The sequence below is a fragment of the Podarcis cretensis genome, assembly GCF_951804945.1.
Source record: "Podarcis cretensis genome assembly, chromosome: 2".
Classification (NCBI taxonomy): domain Eukaryota; kingdom Metazoa; phylum Chordata; class Lepidosauria; order Squamata; family Lacertidae; genus Podarcis; species Podarcis cretensis.
In genome coordinates, this window is record NC_137171.1 from 106553888 (window position 1) to 106573227 (window position 19340).

Below are 19340 nucleotides of genomic sequence, written 5' to 3' on the forward strand. Positions count from 1 at the left end.
ATCTACCTGCTGCATTTCTGCCTGTTGCATCTCTTAAAAGCACAGTATTTGGGGGGGGGGGGTAGAAGGGTGGTGGCAGCAAACTGGGTCTTTGGCCCGGATGAAATAAAGCCTAGTTTCGCCCCTGCTTTCGCTTGGATCCTGCTCTCTTCCTTGTTCTTTGGCCTCACTGTGTGCACTGCTTCCTTAGCACAGGCCACACCCTGTCTGTGGGGTTCAAGGCAATTACTTTCCTCCACTCGCACCCCCCCTCCCCTGATCAACCACACCATCCTGTTACCTGTGTATTTCTGGCCTGACCATTAAAATGTTGTGATGAATGTGCAAGTCTTTTGAGTTGCTCCGGGTAAGAATAATGTGTGGAGACACTCCAGTGGAGTTTAACCTCTCTCTCTCTCCCCTATACCTGTGCAGAAACAGGTGTGAGGTGCCAGCCCTCCTGGTGCCCCCTCTCTCCTACCCAGGCGCGCATCACCCACCTCTCACCTGCCAGTCTGTGGAAGCGGGGCGCCCAAGTGCCCTCGCTCAGCTCTGCGTGCCGCGGATCCCGACCACGGCACAAGAGCCAGGCACGTCGCGAGGGAACCTGCCTGCCCGCCCGCCTAATGGGCAAGTCGAGGCACGGCCCGGCCAGGCTGCGTGGGCACAGCTCTGAGAAGCGTGCCAGCCTGTGCGCCCCGGCCCTTTCTGCGCTGCTCCTCGCGGAGGCTACTTTATGCAGAGAGGACCAGCGAATTGCCCCCTTCCTTCCTCTCCTGGGAAGGCCGCCGCAGCCAATCAGGGCTCGGGAAAGCCTGGAATCCACCCCCCCCCCGCGCGCGCGTACACACATACAAAGACACACTCGCCTCCTCCAAACGAACTTCTCCTTTGCTCTCGCAATCGCCGAGCCACTTTCGCTTTTGGTCTTGCTATTGCTAAATCTCTCCCGGGCCGGGCCTGCTGCTTGCTCCGCCTCAAGTGCTACTGGTTTCTCTCACCCATTTCCAGTGCTCACCCTACTCCAGAGTAGGACAGGCACTCAGACGCGCGAGCGCAAACACACTCCGTCCCCAAGACGTCTGGCACTTCCTGCAGACCGACCTGTGTCAAAAGTGTCTTGTGCCCAAGTTCTTCTGATACAAAGCAATCCAAGAAGCACCGCGCCGCGCCCCCTCCCCCGAAATAATAACTGGAATCGCAACCCATTTGCTAGCTTCTCAACAGGCCCCAAACCAGCTGCTTGTGGTTGTGTGGTGGTTGTCAAGACTAGGGCCTGGGTTCAAATCCACACTCCGCCAGGAAGGTCAATGGGTGGGGCTAGGTTGGGTCTGTTTCTCAACCTAACCTACCACACGGGGTTGTTGTGAATATAAAATAGAGCAGGAGAATAATGAAAGGCACGGTATAAATTGTAATAAGAATTGAAAATAGTAATGGTAAGGCCTGTCGTGCTTTGGTGCAAACCCCAGACAGTTGGTGCCAGAGGATTATGCCTCCGTCTGTCGGTTTGCAATGTTATTTCCCCCTGGATGGGAGTAAGCCCTACTGAACTCAGCAGGACTTCTCTGGAGGCATACACAGGATCACCGCAGTGTTAGTCACCTTGCCATTCAGTGGGAGTAAGCTGGAGCCAGAGAAAATGGTAATAAATGTACAGTGGTACCTCGGGTTAAGAATTCATTCCAGAGGTCCGTTCTTAACCTGAGACTGTTCTTAACCTGAAGCACCACTTTAGCTAATGGGGCCTCCCGCTGCTGCTGCATGATTTCTGTTCTCATCCTGAAGCAAAGTTCTTAACCTGAGGTACTATCTCTGGGTTAGCGGAGTCTGTAACCTGAAGCGTATGTAACCTGAGGTACCACTGTATTTAAAAGCCTTATTTAAGACATTGTCCTATCCACACACCAGGAAGTACGTCCCACTGAGCAGTGTCTGTTCCTGGGAATGGTAGTTCACCCCTTACAGAGCTATGGTTCCCAGCACCCTTAGCAAACTACATTTCCCAGGTTTCTTTGCGGAAAGCCATGTGCTTTAAATGCATGGCAGCCTTTGACTGATTACGGTACTCAGTGTGTAAAGTCAAATGGCAAATTCAAGTTCAAGGGCTGGTCTGGCCTGGATATCAGGCTCGGCTGCTTTAATCAAGCTGGTGTTAGCTTATTGGGCTGTGCTTGCCTCAGTTTGTGACCAAGCTCCTAGTGGTGTGTCCCCCCCTCCCACTGCCGCCCTGTTTATTATCCCTTTGCTGTTTGGGTTGCCATAGGATCCTGATTCCACACAACGGCTTCCTTATTCCACATCCCTGGGTTTCAGACATCACAGCTGCAGGGAATCAGAGCAGCCACAACAAAACAGAGCTCGCCGCTCTCGCAAACACACCTCCATCCTGAATACAATACAGCAGACTCCAAATAAATTAGCGGAGGGGTGGGGTGGGGGGCTCTGCTTAATTGCAGCTCCTGGTTGTAGGTGGGGCGGTTCGGCAACAAAGCCTGTATGTGTGGGGTGGGGGTGAGGAGAAGAGGTGGAGACGAGAGGCGCCAAAGTGACTTCAGCGTCCAGATGAGCCCAGATGGCTTCAAACGATGCCAAGTGGGGCACAGAAGGCCTACGCGTCCTTCCCACCCTATTAATGTAGAGAAGAAGGGAACCCAAGACCCTCTCCAAGCAGCTTATTGGGATTGGGTTTCACCTGTGGCTCTGACTCAACATGCAGGTGTGCAGGCTGCTTCCCCACCCGATCAGAAATTTGTTGTTGGGGTTTTTTTTTTTAAGCCTACAAGAGGGATTAAACAGCAAACCTGGGAGATGTGTGCCCTCATCATCAACATCAAGTGATACCATGTTATCACTTGAGCCGTTCTCCCTGCGCAAAAAATCCCACTGGGAAAGATTATTCTTGCTTGTGTTCTTCCCAGCTGATTGCCTTTCAGGTCTTGATGCCTGAACACCCTGAATGCCCACTTTTATGTACACCATTTAGAGATAGGTAGCCGTGTTGGTCTGCCAAAACATTATTTTGTTTTGACCACTTAGAGAGGCAAATTATTAAGTGGCATATTGTTTTTTAGTCGTGTCTGACTCTTTGTGACCCCATGGACCAAAGCACGCCAGGCACTCCTGTCTTCCACTGCCTCCCGCAGTTTGGTCAAACTCATGCTGGTAGCTTCGAGAACACTGTCCAACCATCTCGTCCTCTACCGTCCCCTTCTCCTTGTGCCCTCAATCTTTCCCAACATCAGGGTCTTTTCCAGGGAGTCTTCTCTTCTCATGAGGCATATAGATGTCTTAAAACAAAACAAAACAAACAACAACAGCATCACAATAATGATAGAGTTTGAGGGCAGTTCACAAAGTTGCTTCAGCTGATACTACAATTGCGACTGTGTGGGGGTACTAAAACTGTATGTTGCCAAATTAGTGTTTCATGTTGTGCCTTCCTTTTTTTTAACTGGGCACTGCTCCCTTTTGAGGCCCTTATTTCATTATTTGTTTCTAAGTACAGTGGTACCTCGGGTTAAGTACTTAATTTGTTCCGGAGGTCCGTACTTAACCTGAAACTGTTCTTAACCTGAAGCACCACTTTAGCTAATGGGGCCTCCCGCTGCTGCCGCGCTGCCGGAGCACAATTTCTGTTCTCATCCTGAAGCAAAGCTCTTAAGCCGAGGTACTATTTCTGGGTTACCGGAGTCTGTAACCTGAAGCATATGTAACCTGAAGTGTATGTAACCCGAGGTACCACTGTATCCTAATAACCATGCCCTTCAGTTTAAAGCAAAACTTCTAGCCGACAGGGTGGCTTCTTTCTGATGCGGTTAGACTACAACTCCCATGATTTCAGACCATGGATCATGCTGGGACTGATGGGAACTGGAGTCCAACAGCACCTGGAGGGGACCACGTTGGATATATCTGTTCTAGGGGGTCTAACAGCACAGAAAACAATTTCAAAACAGCAACACAAAAATTACAAAAATAATGACTACAAACCAACTGTGCAGGGTATAAAGATAGCAGGAGCCATGTTCAAATCTGAAACAGATGAAAGTTTTTTTCTACATTAGGCATTCAGTGTGGAACCTGCTATGCTTCATTTACTCATTTTTTTTATACAGGGCATCCACACATCAGCAGCTTCAGGTCATCCTGTAACTCTCCTGTGATTCTTCTGTCTTTTCTTGGACTGTCGTTTTTTAAAAGCACAGAAAAGTAGAGTGATCTCCATAGGTGTAGGTGCCTTTACCATTACTCTCCTGTCTCAGACTGCATAGGGCAGCGACTGGTGGGTAGAAGGAATGACCTGTGGCCCTCCAGATGTTTTGGGACTACAACTCCCATGATCCCTAGCTGACAGGACCAGTGGTCAGGGATGATGGGAACTGTAGTCCCAAAACATCTGGAGAGCTGAGTTTGCCTATACCTGCTCTAGATATTGTTGGCCTCCAGCTCCCATCAGCACCAGTCAGCATGACCCCTGGTCAGGGATGATGGGAGTTGATAGTCCGGCAACTTCTGGAGAGCTACAGGTTCCCTACTGCATACGGCTTTAACCAGAACTTCAAATTGTACTTGGATCTTACAGCTGTTTGTGTTTTAGTATTACCAAAAGAAAATAAAAATCCAGCATTTCTGACAAATCATTGTGGCGGCTGCCTGTGTGTGTGTGTGTATGTGTGTGCACGCAAAGGGCAAGCAGGAAGCATCCCTGGGGTCAAGGAGAGATTGCAGTTGGCCCTCGAACCTTCAGTTTTCTCCCTGTTTTGATCTTCTGATGCTAGGAACTTCCCCACAAACAGGAGATCACATAGAGGTGGGTTTCAGAGTCAGAACGGACCTAGATTCAGGTGGGAGGAGGAAGGCTTTAGGAGGAATTGGCTCTGGTGAGGGGCTCTGTTCTTGTCTCCAGGACACATACAAGTTCACGGGTTTGAATTTCTCGCCCACCCCTCCCTTTGCTGACACCTGGCACCTCCCCTGCCCCTCAAAACACACCCTTTGGCACCTGTTTTCCCTCCCCTCCTTCAAACTTGAGCCAGAATGGCTGGAAAACACCGGTCTTTGGGGACATTGGGGTATTTCCACAAGCACCTGCATGTTAATTGGAGACAAGGTGAGATACTGGCAGATTTCCCCATCCTGCCCAGTGGCAGATGGGCAGGATCATATTTGCCAAACCACAAGCGAATGGCATCCTTTTGCCACCCTAGGGCTAAGAACAGACTCTGTGTGAGTGTGTGGCTACGTGCGTCTTGCCATTAGTCAAAGGCACCCCGCCAAATATAACCCAAAAGCTGTCAAATTAATAGCCAGAGTTTTGTTTGCTTGTGTGGCACGTGATTCCACGAAAACATCAAACTTAGAGAGCCATTTTTCATCTTCACATATAGTTAACAGGTTATATATTGAATCATAGAATTGTAGCGTTTTGAGGGATCCCAAAAATCACAGCTAAATGATCTCTGGCAGAATGGCCATCTAACCTTTGTTTAAAGACCTTCAGTGAAAGAGAGTCCACCATCTTTGGAGGTAGTCTGTTCCAATGTCGAATAGCTTGTTAAATTTAATATAATTTTAAAGATAATTTCCCAAAGTTTCATGATCTGTTTTTCAAAATGGCATTTTACATGTGAGTAAAACAACCAGACGGGACGCAGGTGGCGCTGTGGGTTAAAGCCTCAGCGCCTAGGACTTGCCGATCGAAAGGTCGGCGGTTCGAATCCCTGCGGCGGGGTGTGCTCCCGCTGCTCGGTCCCAGCGCCTGCCAACCTAGCAGTTCGAAAGCACCTCCGGGTGCAAGTAGATAAATAGGTACCGCTTACCAGCGGGAAGGTAAACGGCGTTTCCGTGTGCGGCTCTGGCTTGCCAGAGCAGCGATGTCACGCTGGCCACGTGACCCGGAAGTGTCTCCGGACAGCGCTGGCCCCTGGCCTCTTAAGTGAGATGGGCGCACAACCCCAGAGTCTGTCAAGACTGGCCCGTACGGGCAGGGGTACCTTTACCTTTTTAAAACAACCAGAAGCATCACATGCAAGATAACTCAGAACATCTCTATTCCACCCCCCCTAAAATTCAGATAAAGACATCTCCAAGAAGACAATAGGTTAATGACCCTTTATTGTATTGATAGTTCTGCTTTCTCATTTGCTGAACTGACAATTTTATGCTAGGAGCAAGATCAGTTGTGCATGTTACATTGGTCACAAAACACATAATCCACCCAAATAAATGATAAGAAAAATCCTATGTAGTTTAACTTTATTCTCTTCTTTGAGTTTCTTAGCATTAAGAAAATGTGGTTGAACACTACCCAAAATGTGTTTAACACGCAACATTTATTGTGACCAACGTAACTCCATAAAAATGTGCAGCTTAGATAGGACAAATGTGTTGTCATGTACATCACTTGAACCTCTTTTTAGGATTGTAATAATAACAATAACAACAACAATAATAATAATTTTTTATTTATACCCCATCCTTCCCGGTTCAAAAACCAGGCTCAGGGAGGCTAACAACAAATTTAAAACACTTAATTGTAAAAGCAACATAAAATACAGTATAAAAAGATAAATAATAAGCAGAGGATGGGTGGCCATGTGTCATGGATGCTTTAACTGAGATGCCTTCGTTGCCGGGGGTTGGACTAGATGACTCTCGGGGTCTACGGTTCTGATTCTTCCTGAGAGTTTCATAATTATTACGCCTATTATACCATCAATGTAGGGGATATTAGAAAGTTTCACAAAAGAGACGGGCCCCTGCTCCCCAGAAGTTCACAATCTGAAAGGCAAGTCAGACTAAGCTATTTGCTATTGTTTTTAACAGAAACATAATATATGTCTTAATATATTTGGCAGGTACCTTCCTTCGGCTACTCAGTAGACTTCTACTTTGGTATGTGTCAGAGCTGCCTCCAGGTCCCAGCTCACAGAGTACCAACGCTAGGCTGTAGTTATGTACAAAAGTCTTTATTGAGATTCAGTTTCCATTTTAAAGCCGCAGCGTGCAGCTCTACGTCCCGACCTTAGACCGGCGAAGTCCCGTCTGAGTCTCCTCCCCTTCCACACCAGTTTAAGACTCTCGCTTTGCTCCACCTCTTCCTAAGTTCCTTTCTCCTCTGGGCCCTCCTGCCCGCTAGGGTCTCATCCTTCCTGGACTCCTCTGACGCTGACCCTGACGATTCTTGCCCCTCCTTCCGGCGGGCTTTAGGACCTGGTTCCCTATCCTGGCTACCTGCTGTGCCGCTCGCCTGTACCTTTGAACTTGGCGCGCGCGCCCAGCCTGCAACTTTCCTCTTGACCGTTAACTCGCTCTCCGATGGAGGCGTGGTCAACCCTGACTCATCTTCTCTCGCTGGTGGTGCATATGTGGGCTCTGACACCTGGAACTCCTCCCCCCCACTGCGCTCTGGTGGGGAAGCTGGTCCTGATTTCCAACTGCTGCTCTGGGAGTCCCCGCTGGCCCCTTGCTTCTGGGGTGTCCCCCTTGGCTCACCCCTTGCCCTGCCCATCGGCGCCCCCTTCTGTGAATCTTCCGATTCGCTGGAGAGGCTCATGGAATCTCTCGGGCTGCTGTCATATTCTCCTACGTTGCCCTCAGATTGCTCCCCCTCGCTCTCCATCTCTTCTCCTCCCTGCGCTCCCACTGAGTCCCTGACATCCAGCTTTAGAAAAGTGTAGAATTTGTATTTCTCCACTAGGCCCAGAGCCGGATTTAGGTTTGATGAGGCCCTAAGCTACTGAAGGTAATGGAGCCCTTTACATGTCCAGCTGTCCTTTGTCAACAACAAATTGTCACTGTTTTTTGTGTTGAATACATACTATATGGTAATTTATGGACCTAATAGGTATCTGAAGCCATTTGCTCATGCAGAATGTAGGCACCCTATATACAGAAATGAGCAAACCAGTGATATTTTAGGGAGCAGGCTAGCAGGCGGAGCCCATTACTTACATTATAGGAACCTACACAACACAAAACACTGTTGCTGTGTGTAGGATTTATTTTATTTGTTTTTTATATTATATTTTGGAAATGTACATCCAGTGTTTTTTTTACCCTTTAAATTTGTTGGCCCCCCCCAAGAGAATGGGGCCCTAAGCTACAGCTTATACGTAAATCTGGCACTGACTAGGCCTCACTTTTTCTTGAAGCATGAGCAGTAGAAACTCCTTCCAGCGTCCTCTCAGATGCATAAGAAACATGCCCATCCAGACCGCCTCTCCTTAGCTAGGCTGACTAGGTGGGTTTACATAGAACAGGCAAGAGGAACCTTTCTGACTCTAAGGACCACTTTCTGATCAGGATCTCCATCACAGACCAAATGTGACAGGTGGCCAACATCCCTTTCACTCTCATCGGAGGGAAATCAGGCTTATAAGGGAAGAGGGGAAGAAGGCTCCCCATCCCTTTTTAAGCCAGTCCCACGGTAATTCTAAAGTGGAGGTGGGGAGAGACTCCCAAAGACTTTGGTGAGCATTTGGAAGTCTTTTTTTTAAGTGATAGATATATCTTTATTGTTTTAAAATAGATACATTTATGCCAGGAAAGCAAACAAACCAATAAACAGACATACAATCAAATAAACTATAAATTGACAAACAGACAATAGCAATATATGAAACGACACAATTCTTATAACTAACATCATTTGTACTCCCAATGATGTGAACAATTGTAAAACTTATAAAACAAGAAATTAAAATGACTTCCAATTAGTCTCGCTGTACTTCATCTGTTGATTATCTTATACTGCACAGTTACATATTTTTTATATAGTTTCTGTTAACTTCCCTACAAACTTTGTTGTTGTTTAGTCGTTTAGTCATGTCCGACTCTTCGTGACCCCATGGACTAGAGCATGCCAGGCACTCCTGTCTTCCACTGTCTCCCGCAGTTTGGTCAGAATCATGTTTGTAGCTTTGAGAACACTGTCCAACCATCTCGTCCTCTGTCGTCCCCTTCTTCTTGTTCCCTACAAACTTATATTTATACAATGCAAGGTTCAGTCTAATTCTCCCAAGAAGTTTCCTTTTATACCGTAATTTTTCAGGTATTCTTTAAAAATTCTCCAATCCTTATAGACTATTTATTTTGTTTGGCCTCTTATCCTTCCTGTCGTCTTTGCTGGCTGCAGGTATTGTACCATTAGGATTTGCCAATCCGCCGTGTTAGGTATTGCTGTATTTTTCCAATTTCTTGCTACTAAGATTCTGGCCGCTGTTATCCCATACATGAACAATGTTCTTTTCGATTTCCCTATTTCTTTTGGCAATATACTTAATAGAAATATTTCTGGCCTTTTTTAGAATGTAAATTTGAATAATTTTTTAAGTTCTTCATATATATTATTCCAAAATATGCATTTGGAAGTCTTTAAAGACCACAGCAAGACTGGGTTTAAAATCCCCACCGCCCTCGTTATGCTGTAACTTGCTGCAATCTTAAAGCGGGGAAACTCACCACAGCCTTGAGGAGTCTCCATCTCTAGGATCGCAGCAAGATGGGGCTTAAAAGGGAAGGACTTCGCCGCTTCCTTTTTAGTGCTGAGTTTGGGTGCACCCCCAGAGCTCCCGAAAGCGTTTCCTCTCCCTTCATATGTGAAGGGGGAATGATTCTGCTTAGCACTGGTTCCTGCAGCACCTTGAAGGTTCCTGGCAAACCAGCTGTTTGTCGAGGGGGCTTTGCAGACTGTTTCTCTTGTAGTATTTCATGTTGCTTTATTGATTTGTGAAGCGCCTCAGGCGTTATTTGGAACGGAAGGCGGCATACAATTGTTTTTAAATAGTGCAAAATAAAACCAGCCGCCTGTCAGTATGGTCATGAGTGACAGGCGTTGGAGCCCAGCAGTAGAATGTCCCTGGGTCTCCTCCTCTATTTTATAGGGATGAAACAGAAAGCTGTTTTTTTTTTAGATGTGTCATGCTTTGGCTTGTAACGCAGACTTGAACCCTCAAAGACTAAATAATAGAATCATGGAGATGGAAGGAAGGGAACTTCCTACATATGTGGGGGTCCTGTGCTAAGGTTAAAGCTTTCTGCGACATTATCTACAATGAATTTTAAAAGATACTAAAATATAATTTCAGCAAAAAAACCAGAGGCATTCCTATTAGGGCTAATTGATGAAGAAATTTATAAAAAAGATGTAAATTTATTTATGTACGCCACAACGGCAGTGAGAATCCTCCTGGCTCAAAGGTGGAAGCAGCAAAAACTCCCTACATTGGAAGACTGGAGAGTAAAAATGGTAAAATTTGTGGAGTTGGCGAAGCTGAGGGGAGAATTAGGAATTGGCCCGAAGAAAAATATCAAAAGGACTGGAGCAAATTTATTCATTACCTGAAAGAAAATTGTACTCATTTAAAAACGTTTGTAGCATTAACGTGAAATGTTTTGTAATGTGAAATTAAGGTGCTGATTTATAAATAAGAATGTGATCTTTTAAGGTGATTATAGGATAAAGAAGTGATTATGGGAATGCGAAAGATATGTTATAGACTACAGGGATGTCAGAAAGAGATATACAGTAGAAGGAAGTCAAAGCTCACTTTGAGCAAATAACGTAAGTTGTGAATATGTATACTGAATTAAATGAAATATGGAAAAATTCAATAAAAATTATGTTTTTAAAAAATCATGGAGATGGAAGGGACCACAAGGCATAGCTGTCAACTTTTCCCTTTTTAAAAGGTAAATTCCCTTATTCCGAATAGGATTCCTTGCAAGAAAAGGGAAAAGTTGACAGCTATGCCACAAGGGTCATCCAGCCCAACCTCAACTAAAGCATCTCAACTAAAGAAACACACAAAAATAAGACACATTTTATGTATGGTAAAGCCGAAACCCCTTACTCAGAGTAAACCCCATGGGCCTTACATCTGCAGAGGAGTGTGCTTTGCGTCTAACAAAGTGACTATTAACTCGCTCGCAAAGACTGCGGCATCATAGGATCGTAGAGTTGGAAGGGGTCCCCAGGGTCATCTAGTCCAACCCGCTGCAATCCCGGAATCTTTTGCCCAACAGGGGTTGCATGATGCCTCCTGTTGACTGAGCCTCCCATGTGGAAAGGAAAAAAAATGTGAGCCTGTTATACACTTGTCACCATCTAGTGGTGATTTTTCTCGGTGCAGTTTTATATCACCGGCTGTGCGCGCGCTCTCTCTTTCTCCCGCCACCGGGCGACCTCCGGCTCCTCCTCTTCTGGCTCCGCCTGCAAGTTCCGCTGGCGCCGCTCCGGGTCAGGCGCGCGATTTCTTGCTTTGCAAAGGGCGCCGCGTTTGGCGCCGCTTCTTCCTCCTCCTCCTCCTCCACGGATGGCTCCGCTCAGGCTGCTCGGGCCAGCCCTGGGCTGGAGGCTCGCTGCTGCGGCAAGGCCCGTTTATCTCAGCAGGTAAGCGGGATCTACACCCCGCGGAGGAGGAAACTGACAGTGCCGTATGGCTCGGGGCAGCCCGCCGCCCACGCCGCCAAGGATTCCCGTGACTTGGGTTTCGTGCCAGGCAGAAATCCAACGGGTCAAGCCTACCCCTTCACAGCATCCTCGGGCGCGGGGCGGGGAGGAACTAACGCTGCTGAATTTCCGGCTGGCGTGAAGCTGTGAACTGCACCTCTTTCCTGCCAGTAAGAAAAAAACGGAGCAAGGAAGCAAGCCCTGCTTCTTAGTGTTTTATGTTAGTGAGCCTTGAAGCGGAGTGTTGCCCTCCAGGTGCCATTGGGACGCAGCCCTCGCCATCTCTGACCATTGGCAGTGCAGGCTGGGCTGATGGGACTTGGAGTCGCCACTTGCCCGCCCTGCACGATGTCAGCTTACACCACCCTGGTGCCTTCCAGATATTTTAATTTTTTTATATATTTTAAACTAATTATAATAAATAAAAGTGTGCACCCCACCCCCCACACCACTCCATCCAACCTCCCAAAATTTCAACACCTCTTGTGATGGTTTGACCCCTTTCCTTTTAACAGTACAAATACAGTGGTACCTCAGGTTAAGTACTTAATTCGTTCCAGAGGTCCATTGTTAACCTGAAACTGTTCTTAACCTGAAGCACCACTTTAGCTAATGGGGCCTCCTGCAGCTGCCGCGCCGCCGGAGCACAATTTCTGTTCTCCTCCTGAAGCAAAGTTCTTAACCTGAAGCACTGTTTCTGGGTTAGCAGAGTCTGTAACCTGAAGCGTATGTAACCTGAAGCGTATGTAACTCGAGGTACCACTGTATACTTAAGGTGTTCTGGATCCATTTCAATTGGGGGTTTAGCACACAGAAGGAGCATGTAACCTGAGGTACCACTGTACTATAAATAACTTCCATATCTCCTCAAAATAATTCCTCCTTTCTATTCCCCATCTTACCTTGATAGCACACATTGATTTATCATTAATAGCTATATTCCACAACGCTTTGAACCATTCTTCCATTTTATATTCATCCTGGCCCTTCCAGATGTTTTGGACTACAACTCCCATCAGCCCCCGCCAGCACAGCAGATGGGCAGTGCTGTAGGGTGCTGGAAATTTGGAAGGCACCAGGTTGCCTGAGCTTGCTTTAGGTTATGTTTAACAACAACAACAACAATAATGAAGAATTACTCTTAAGTACATGCAGAGTATATTTTTATTCTGCACAATTAATTTCTGAAACCACTGAGTTGCTGCGGCCAGTTCAAGCATACCCATGATATCCAGAGTGCTATGCTTGGAAGCCAAGAGCAAGAATAGGAATATTTCTGCAAAGCAGCTGCTTTTAACCAAGCTTTTGATATGGGATGACTTCTGTATTGCTATGATCTTGTGTTTTGTAAGCCTTCCCTTGGTGAAAAAAGGTGGGGTATATGCTTTTCAAGTAAATAAAAAAGTGAAGAGGGACTCAAAACATTTAGCAGCTGACTTTACTATTAGAAGGAGTGATTTGAGTTATTATTATTATTATTAATAATAATAATAATTTATTTGTACCCCACCTATCTGATTGGTTAGCCCCAGCCTCTCTGGGTGGCTTCCAATTTACAGTGGTACCTCGGGTTACATACGCTTCAGGTTACATATGCTTCAGGTTACAGACTCCGCTAACCCAGAAATAGTATCTCAGGTTAAGAACTTTGCTTCAGGATGAGAACAGAAATCGTGCTCCGGCGGCGTGGCAGCAGCAGGAGGCCCCATTAGCTAAAGTGGTGCTTCAGGTTAAGAACAGTTTCAGGTTAAGAACGGACCTCCGGAACGAATTAAGTACTTAACCCGAGGTACCACTGTATATAAAAACATAATAAAACATCAAACATTTAAATCTTCCTGATACAGGGCTGCCTTCAGGTGTCTTCTAAAAGTTGTATCGTTCATTATCTCCTTGACATCTGATGGGAGGGCGTTCCACAGGGCGGGCGCCACTACCGAGAAGGCCCTCTGCCTGGTTCCCTGTAACTTCACTTCTCGCAGTGAGGGAACTGCTAGGAGACCCTCGGACCTGGACCTCAGTGTCCAGGTTAAATGATAGAGGTGGAGATGCACTTAAACAGGGCTGAGGCCATTTAAGGCTTTAAAAGTCAACGCCAACACTTTGAATTGTGCTCGGAAACATATAATTTTATTGAAACCTTCCAGCATGTTATGAAAACCAAACTACCGGTAATCTAAATAAAAATAAAGAGGAAAAGAAGAAACAAAAAAGAAAGAAAACGAGAAAGTGGGATATGAGAGAGAGAGAGAGAGAGAGAGAGAGAGAGAGAGCTCTATCAGGGGTAGACTTTAACCCTTATATTGCACAGAAGGAGGTTGACCCTCTGAGCTCTTGTCTCCCAGCAGTGATCCTGAGCGCACTGTGATTTAGATACAGTCTCAAGTGTCTTCTTCTCCATACCTCCACTGCCAGGCCACCCCAGCGAGGCCACCGTCTGACACCTTCAGATGACGAGCTCTACCAGAAGACCACAATCCAGCACCTGGAGAAGGAATCCCAAGACATCATGTACATAGAAGGCTACAGTGAACGAGGCTTCAGCATCAGCGGGAACAAGGTGGTGGGGCCTTGCGCAGTCTTGCCACGAGCCATCCTGCAGTGGAACGTGAGTTTGGGGCAGGGCCTTTCGACTCCTCAAGTCAACATCCACCCCGATGCTTGGAAATGCGGACCGTGGTGCTAGGAAGGAGATTCCCTTATCTGCAGACAGGACTGTCAACCGTGGAAGACATCTTGCCAGAGAGCCAGTGTGGTGTAGAGGTTAAGAGTGGTGGACTCGTAATCTGGTGAACCGGGTTCGTGTCTCTGCTCCTCCATATGCAGCTGCTGGGTGACCTTGGGCCAGTCACACTTCTCTGAAGTCTCTCAGCCTCACTCACCTCACAGAGTGTTTGTTGTGGGGGAGGAAGGGAATGGAGATGGTTAGCCACTTTGAGACTCCTTCGGGTAGTGAGAAAGCGGGATATCAAATCCAAACTCCTCTTCTTCTTCCAAGTCCTGAGATCCTTTGTTAGATCATTGATCTCACAACCATATCCTGAGCTGTGCAGCGTATTTCTTCTCTTATAAAGTAATTACAAGACTTCCTTTTTCTCCTGTCCTTTCCAGATTGGCACGCATAAGGACATCACTGCTGAGAGCCTCGTCCTGTTCCGCCTGCTGGAGCCTCGAATAGGTACAAGTGCTCTAATTTCCCTTACGCCTGGCATGGGGAACCTCTGGCCTGCCAGATGTTGTTGGATTTTATATCCGATCATCCCCGACTTTTAGCTATGCTGGCTGGAGCTGGTGGGGAGTTCTTCTGGTCCAGCAATATCTAGACGGCCGCAGGTCAGCTAACCCACACTTATGTAAGGACAGGAAGGAAGCAAATCGCCGGGAAGGCGGTTTCATGAGCAACCTGGTTGTAATCATCCAGTTTGACACCTGGATATTGCCCCAAAACGTGCTTCAAGCTTGCCGCCTGCTCTTCCTCTGAAGAGCAGCCGGCCTTGGGTTCCCAGGCGATCTACACAGTCCGCCTGACTTGCCTTGAGCAGTAGACCCCTGGGAAGACCCAGGGGAGGTGGTGGAACTCCTGCAGGGAGTGGAAGTTCAGCTGTGCAGGAAAATGAAGTTTCATTGCACAGATGGAAGTCCTTGCACTAATGGGACTTCTTTTTTAAATTTCATTTATACTTTTCAGATACATTCATTTCACTGATTTTACATTCATTTTGACATTTTAAAACTTGACTTCCTTCCCCCTCTTTCAGTGGTTCCTTAAATTTATTTTTATTACCTTCTGCATATCCAAATTAACTTAACTTGCTCATTTATTTATCATATATATTACACACACACACACACACTTATATGCGTTTCCGTGTGCTGCTCTGGTTCGCCAGAAGCGGCTTAGTCATGCTGGCCACATGACCCGGAAGCTGTACACCAGCTCCCTCGGCCAGTAAAGCGAGATGAGCGCTGCAACCCCAGAGTCGGTCACGACTGGACCTAATGGTCAGGGGTCCCTTTACCTTTATATAACAATAATCCTGTCAGTGTTTTTATCTGTTTACAGTTTATCTGTAAATATTCAACAAACCATTTCCATTCTTTTATAAAAAGAAGTTTGTTATCTTGATTTCTTATTCTTCCAGTAAGTTTCGCCATTTCTGCATATTCCGTAAGTTTTTGTATCCATTCTTCCTTTGCTGCGATAATGGGACAACTTCACTGGGGGGGGGGAACCCCATTGTGTTTTTATTAAATGATAAAATTAAACGTGGCAAACGGAATTTCCCATCCCAATCTAAGAAACTGAGAGCATCTTGCTGCTTTGACTTGTATAATTATTATTTTTTAAAGCGTTTTTGTGTTGGCTTTTATTACTAGGGGGCGGGAAACTGCATTAAATTATTTCAGGGAAATGTTTTTTTAAAAAAGGGGAAATGGAATAGAGGCTGCAAATAGGATTCCTAGCAGCTGATCGGAGCCAAATGAAGCGGCTGGCATGCCAGTCACAAACTGATCATCTTTGCCTCTCGCAGCCCATACCATTGAATGCTCAGGAGGAAGGTTGAACTGGTGTCCCTTCTAATCGCTTTCTGTGGTTTCATCTGTTGGCTGTCCTAGAAATCCTGGTCCTGGGGACGGGAAGCAAGGTGGAGCGGCTGGATCCCACTGTCCTGAAGTTAATGCGTCAGTGTGGGATTGCTGTGGAGGTACAAGATACGGTAAGAGGCCCAAAATGGGGACAAGAAGCAAAGGAGACAATCTTCTCCCTCAGTTCTAGTGCTTGCTTCATCTCTCACCTCTGTATTTGAAGCCTCTGCATTTAGAAACTGGAGCTGGACGGGACATGGTAGCAGCATGGTATCGTAGGCTTAGGAATCAAATTTGGGCCTAATGCTCCCAGTCCTGCTGGCAAAGAAATGTTGGCAATATCTGCCAACAACTTAAGGAAGAAGAGTTTGGATTTGATATCCCGCTTTATCACTGCCCTAAGGAGTCTCAAAGCGGCTAACCATCTCCTTTCCCTTCCTCTCCCACAACAAACACTCTGGGAGGTGAGTGGGGCTGAGAGACGTCAGAGAAGTGTGACTAGCCCAAGGTCACCCAGCAGCTGCATGTGGAGGAGCGGAGACGCAAACCCGGTTCACCAGACTACGAGTCTACTGCTCTTAACCACTACACCACACTGAAATTGTATGGAGATGTACTTTATTTGGGGCAAATCTTATCTCCAGAGCTCCTTGGCTATTTATTCTTTCCAACACCAGGTTTCTAGCTGCTAGGCCTCTGGTATACAGTGGTACCTCGGGTTATGTACTTAATTTGTTCCGGAGGGCCGTACTTAACCTGAAACTGTTCTTAACCTGAAGCACCACTTTAGCTAATGGGGCCTGCTGCTGCTGCTGCTGCTGCTGCTGCTGCTGCGCCGCCAGAGCACGATTTCTGTTCTCATCCTGAAGCAAAGTTCTTAACCTGCACTATTTCTGGCTTAGCGGAGTCTGTAACCTGAAGCGTATGTAACCCGAGGTACCACTATATTGGTGTATTTTTTACCTCTTAAGAGTAGGAACTTCTAGGAATTGATCACTACACTGGTAACATGAGCAGTTTGCTGCAGTGAGATACACTCTCTGTTCATACTGTGTTTTTGCTGAGATGCACTCTTATCGTTAGATTTGCACTCTGTCTTGATCCATGCTTCCCCAACCCAAACTTCTTCTAGCTCAGTCAGTAGAGCATGAGACTAATTGCAGGATGGTGGGTTTGAGCCCCACACTGGACAGAAGATTCCTGGCTTTTTAAAAGATTGGGTGACCCCCACGGTCCCCTTTCCAGCTCTACAATTCTAATTTATTTTTTGGTCTCATTGCTTTCGCAGCCCAATGCCTGTGCAACGTTCAACTTCTTGACAAGTGAGCGGCGTATGACTGCTGCTGGCCTTATCCCACCTCCCGGTGTAACACGGGGCTGAATCTCTGAGGGTAAGACCCAGGGGAAGGAAGAGTCTTTGGCAGGGCGAAGAAAGAGACGCTGTTGTCACGCCTGCCATGTTCTTCGTTGCTGCGTTTGAGGGACCCTCCTGTTTGAAAGCAACACATGCCTTTGTGCCCCAAGGCGTATCTGTCAACATGTATGAATGAGTGACAAGTCTTTTTAAAAGAAACACAAGTACCCCAGCATGGCTAATTCTAGAGACAGCTTACTTAACACCCACTTTTGGGATGAGGTCCTGGGGTCTAGAAATGTAAAAAAGAAAGAACCGCCTTCAGTTTGATCCACGTGCTAAATTAATTAACTTCATGCAGCAACCTGGATTTGAGGATGGAGAGGCAGTCTTTCTTGTGGAAAAAAATCTAGCACTGTGGAGTTTGCACATTAGATCAGCTGATTGATGGAGATTGTTAGTTTCCCATATTGCGGTCTAGATACTATAGTACCAATGAGTGCTGGATATAGCAATATTTTCAGTTATAGCACTCCTCAGTGTCTGTTTATGGTCTGCCTGCTTTGAGGGCTGCAGACCATCCCCAAATAGTTGGAAGGAATAATTGGATATTCACAAAAAAAACCCCTGTAATTATTGAAAAGTAGAAGTTCAGGAACTGAGGAAAGAATGGAAATAGAGAGTTAGAATGTATTGTACAACCTAAGCAATAGAAAATATATTGGAATATAAACAGAATACTTAGATTTGAGATAGATTCAGCAAAAATTGGCGTTTTGGATATACTGGACTCCACAACTACTCTACAAGGTGCTGTCAAACTCGGATGGACATTTGAAGTGTAATGCTGGAAATACCTGCTTAAAGCATATGATGCGGAATTGTCCAATGCAACTGGACTTTCTGAAGTTGTTGTATGTAACAACTTTGCAGTAGCAAAATCCTTTATATTCATGGATGTTCATGTACTTTTAAATTATGTCCCACTTGTATGGGATTAATGGCAAGACAACAAAAATTGATTCTGCAAGCCTTTAGAGACTCACCGAGTGATTTATGCTTCAAGGGTAAATATTCACCACCTATTACAGAGTTGTCTAAAGACCTTAAATCCCTTGCTGCATCTGAACGTACTTTCTAGAAACATCAATTTCATTTGATATATGCTACCCAGCCGTCCAAGTGGATATCCAATCTCTCTATATAAATCACAGCAGATGTAATTGATGCAAGCTGACAGGTGTTCCTCCTCCTTTTTGTCCCCCCCCCCAATAATCTTGCAATAAAAATCAATTAAGAACGAACACAGGACAAGCCAATGACAGAGCTTTGGCGATATGGATGGCATCCTTGAGCGAAGTGTGTAATCTTAGCATTTGAACGTGGACTAGCCCAGAGTGGCGAAGATCCAGAATATACAGTGGTGCCTCGCAAGACGAAATTAATCCGTTCCGTGAGGCTCTTCGTCTAGCGGTTTTTTCGTCTTGCGAAGCAAGCCCATTGACAGCTTAGCAGTTTAGCGCTATTAGCGGTTTAGCGGCTTTTAGCGGATCAGCTGATAAGCGGCTTAGTGGCTTAGGAAAAGGGGGGGGGGGAAAACCTGCAGGAACTCGCAAGACATTTCGTCTTGCAAAGCAAGCCCATAGGGAAATTCGTTTTGCGAAGCGCCTCCAAAACGGAAAACCCTTTCGTCTAGCGGGTTTTCCGTCTTGCGAGGCGTTCGTCTTGCGGGGTACCACTGTACTTGAAACAGAATAACATGGAACTATATGTGTGTGTTTTCCCAGTCTGTATAAAGGGATTAAGGACCCACCTGTTATGTGGCTCTTTTAAGAAGCTGCTTCTACTGTCTTTTATGGGTTCTTCAAGCCCTGGTGTGTAGGCTCTGAGCCAGCCATCCAGCCTCTCCTCACATTGTGTGCTTTAAGAAGCATTTTGTGTGGAACCAGCAGCAAATTGCATTTC

The 19340-nt window shown here is 46.3% G+C and overlaps 1 protein-coding gene across 2 annotated transcripts; it reads left to right on the forward strand.

The window, feature by feature from the left end:
* Positions 1-11191: 11191 nt before the first annotated feature.
* On the forward strand, positions 11192-18699 carry NDUFAF3 (NADH:ubiquinone oxidoreductase complex assembly factor 3). 2 transcript variants are annotated; one of them, XM_079964150.1, is made up of 6 exons: positions 11192-11374; positions 13850-14042; positions 14546-14612; positions 16052-16152; positions 17310-17412; positions 18674-18699. In XM_079964150.1, exons 1-5 carry the CDS (start codon positions 11298-11300, stop codon positions 17400-17402), a joined length of 531 nt encoding a protein of 176 aa, XP_079820276.1. In that variant the 5' UTR covers positions 11192-11297; the 3' UTR covers positions 17403-17412; positions 18674-18699. The 2 variants fall into 2 exon arrangements, with proteins under 2 accessions (XP_079820276.1, XP_079820275.1); XM_079964149.1 differs by having other exon boundaries at positions 11194-11374; positions 17310-18679.
* The last annotated feature ends 641 nt before the right edge of the window (positions 18700-19340 follow it).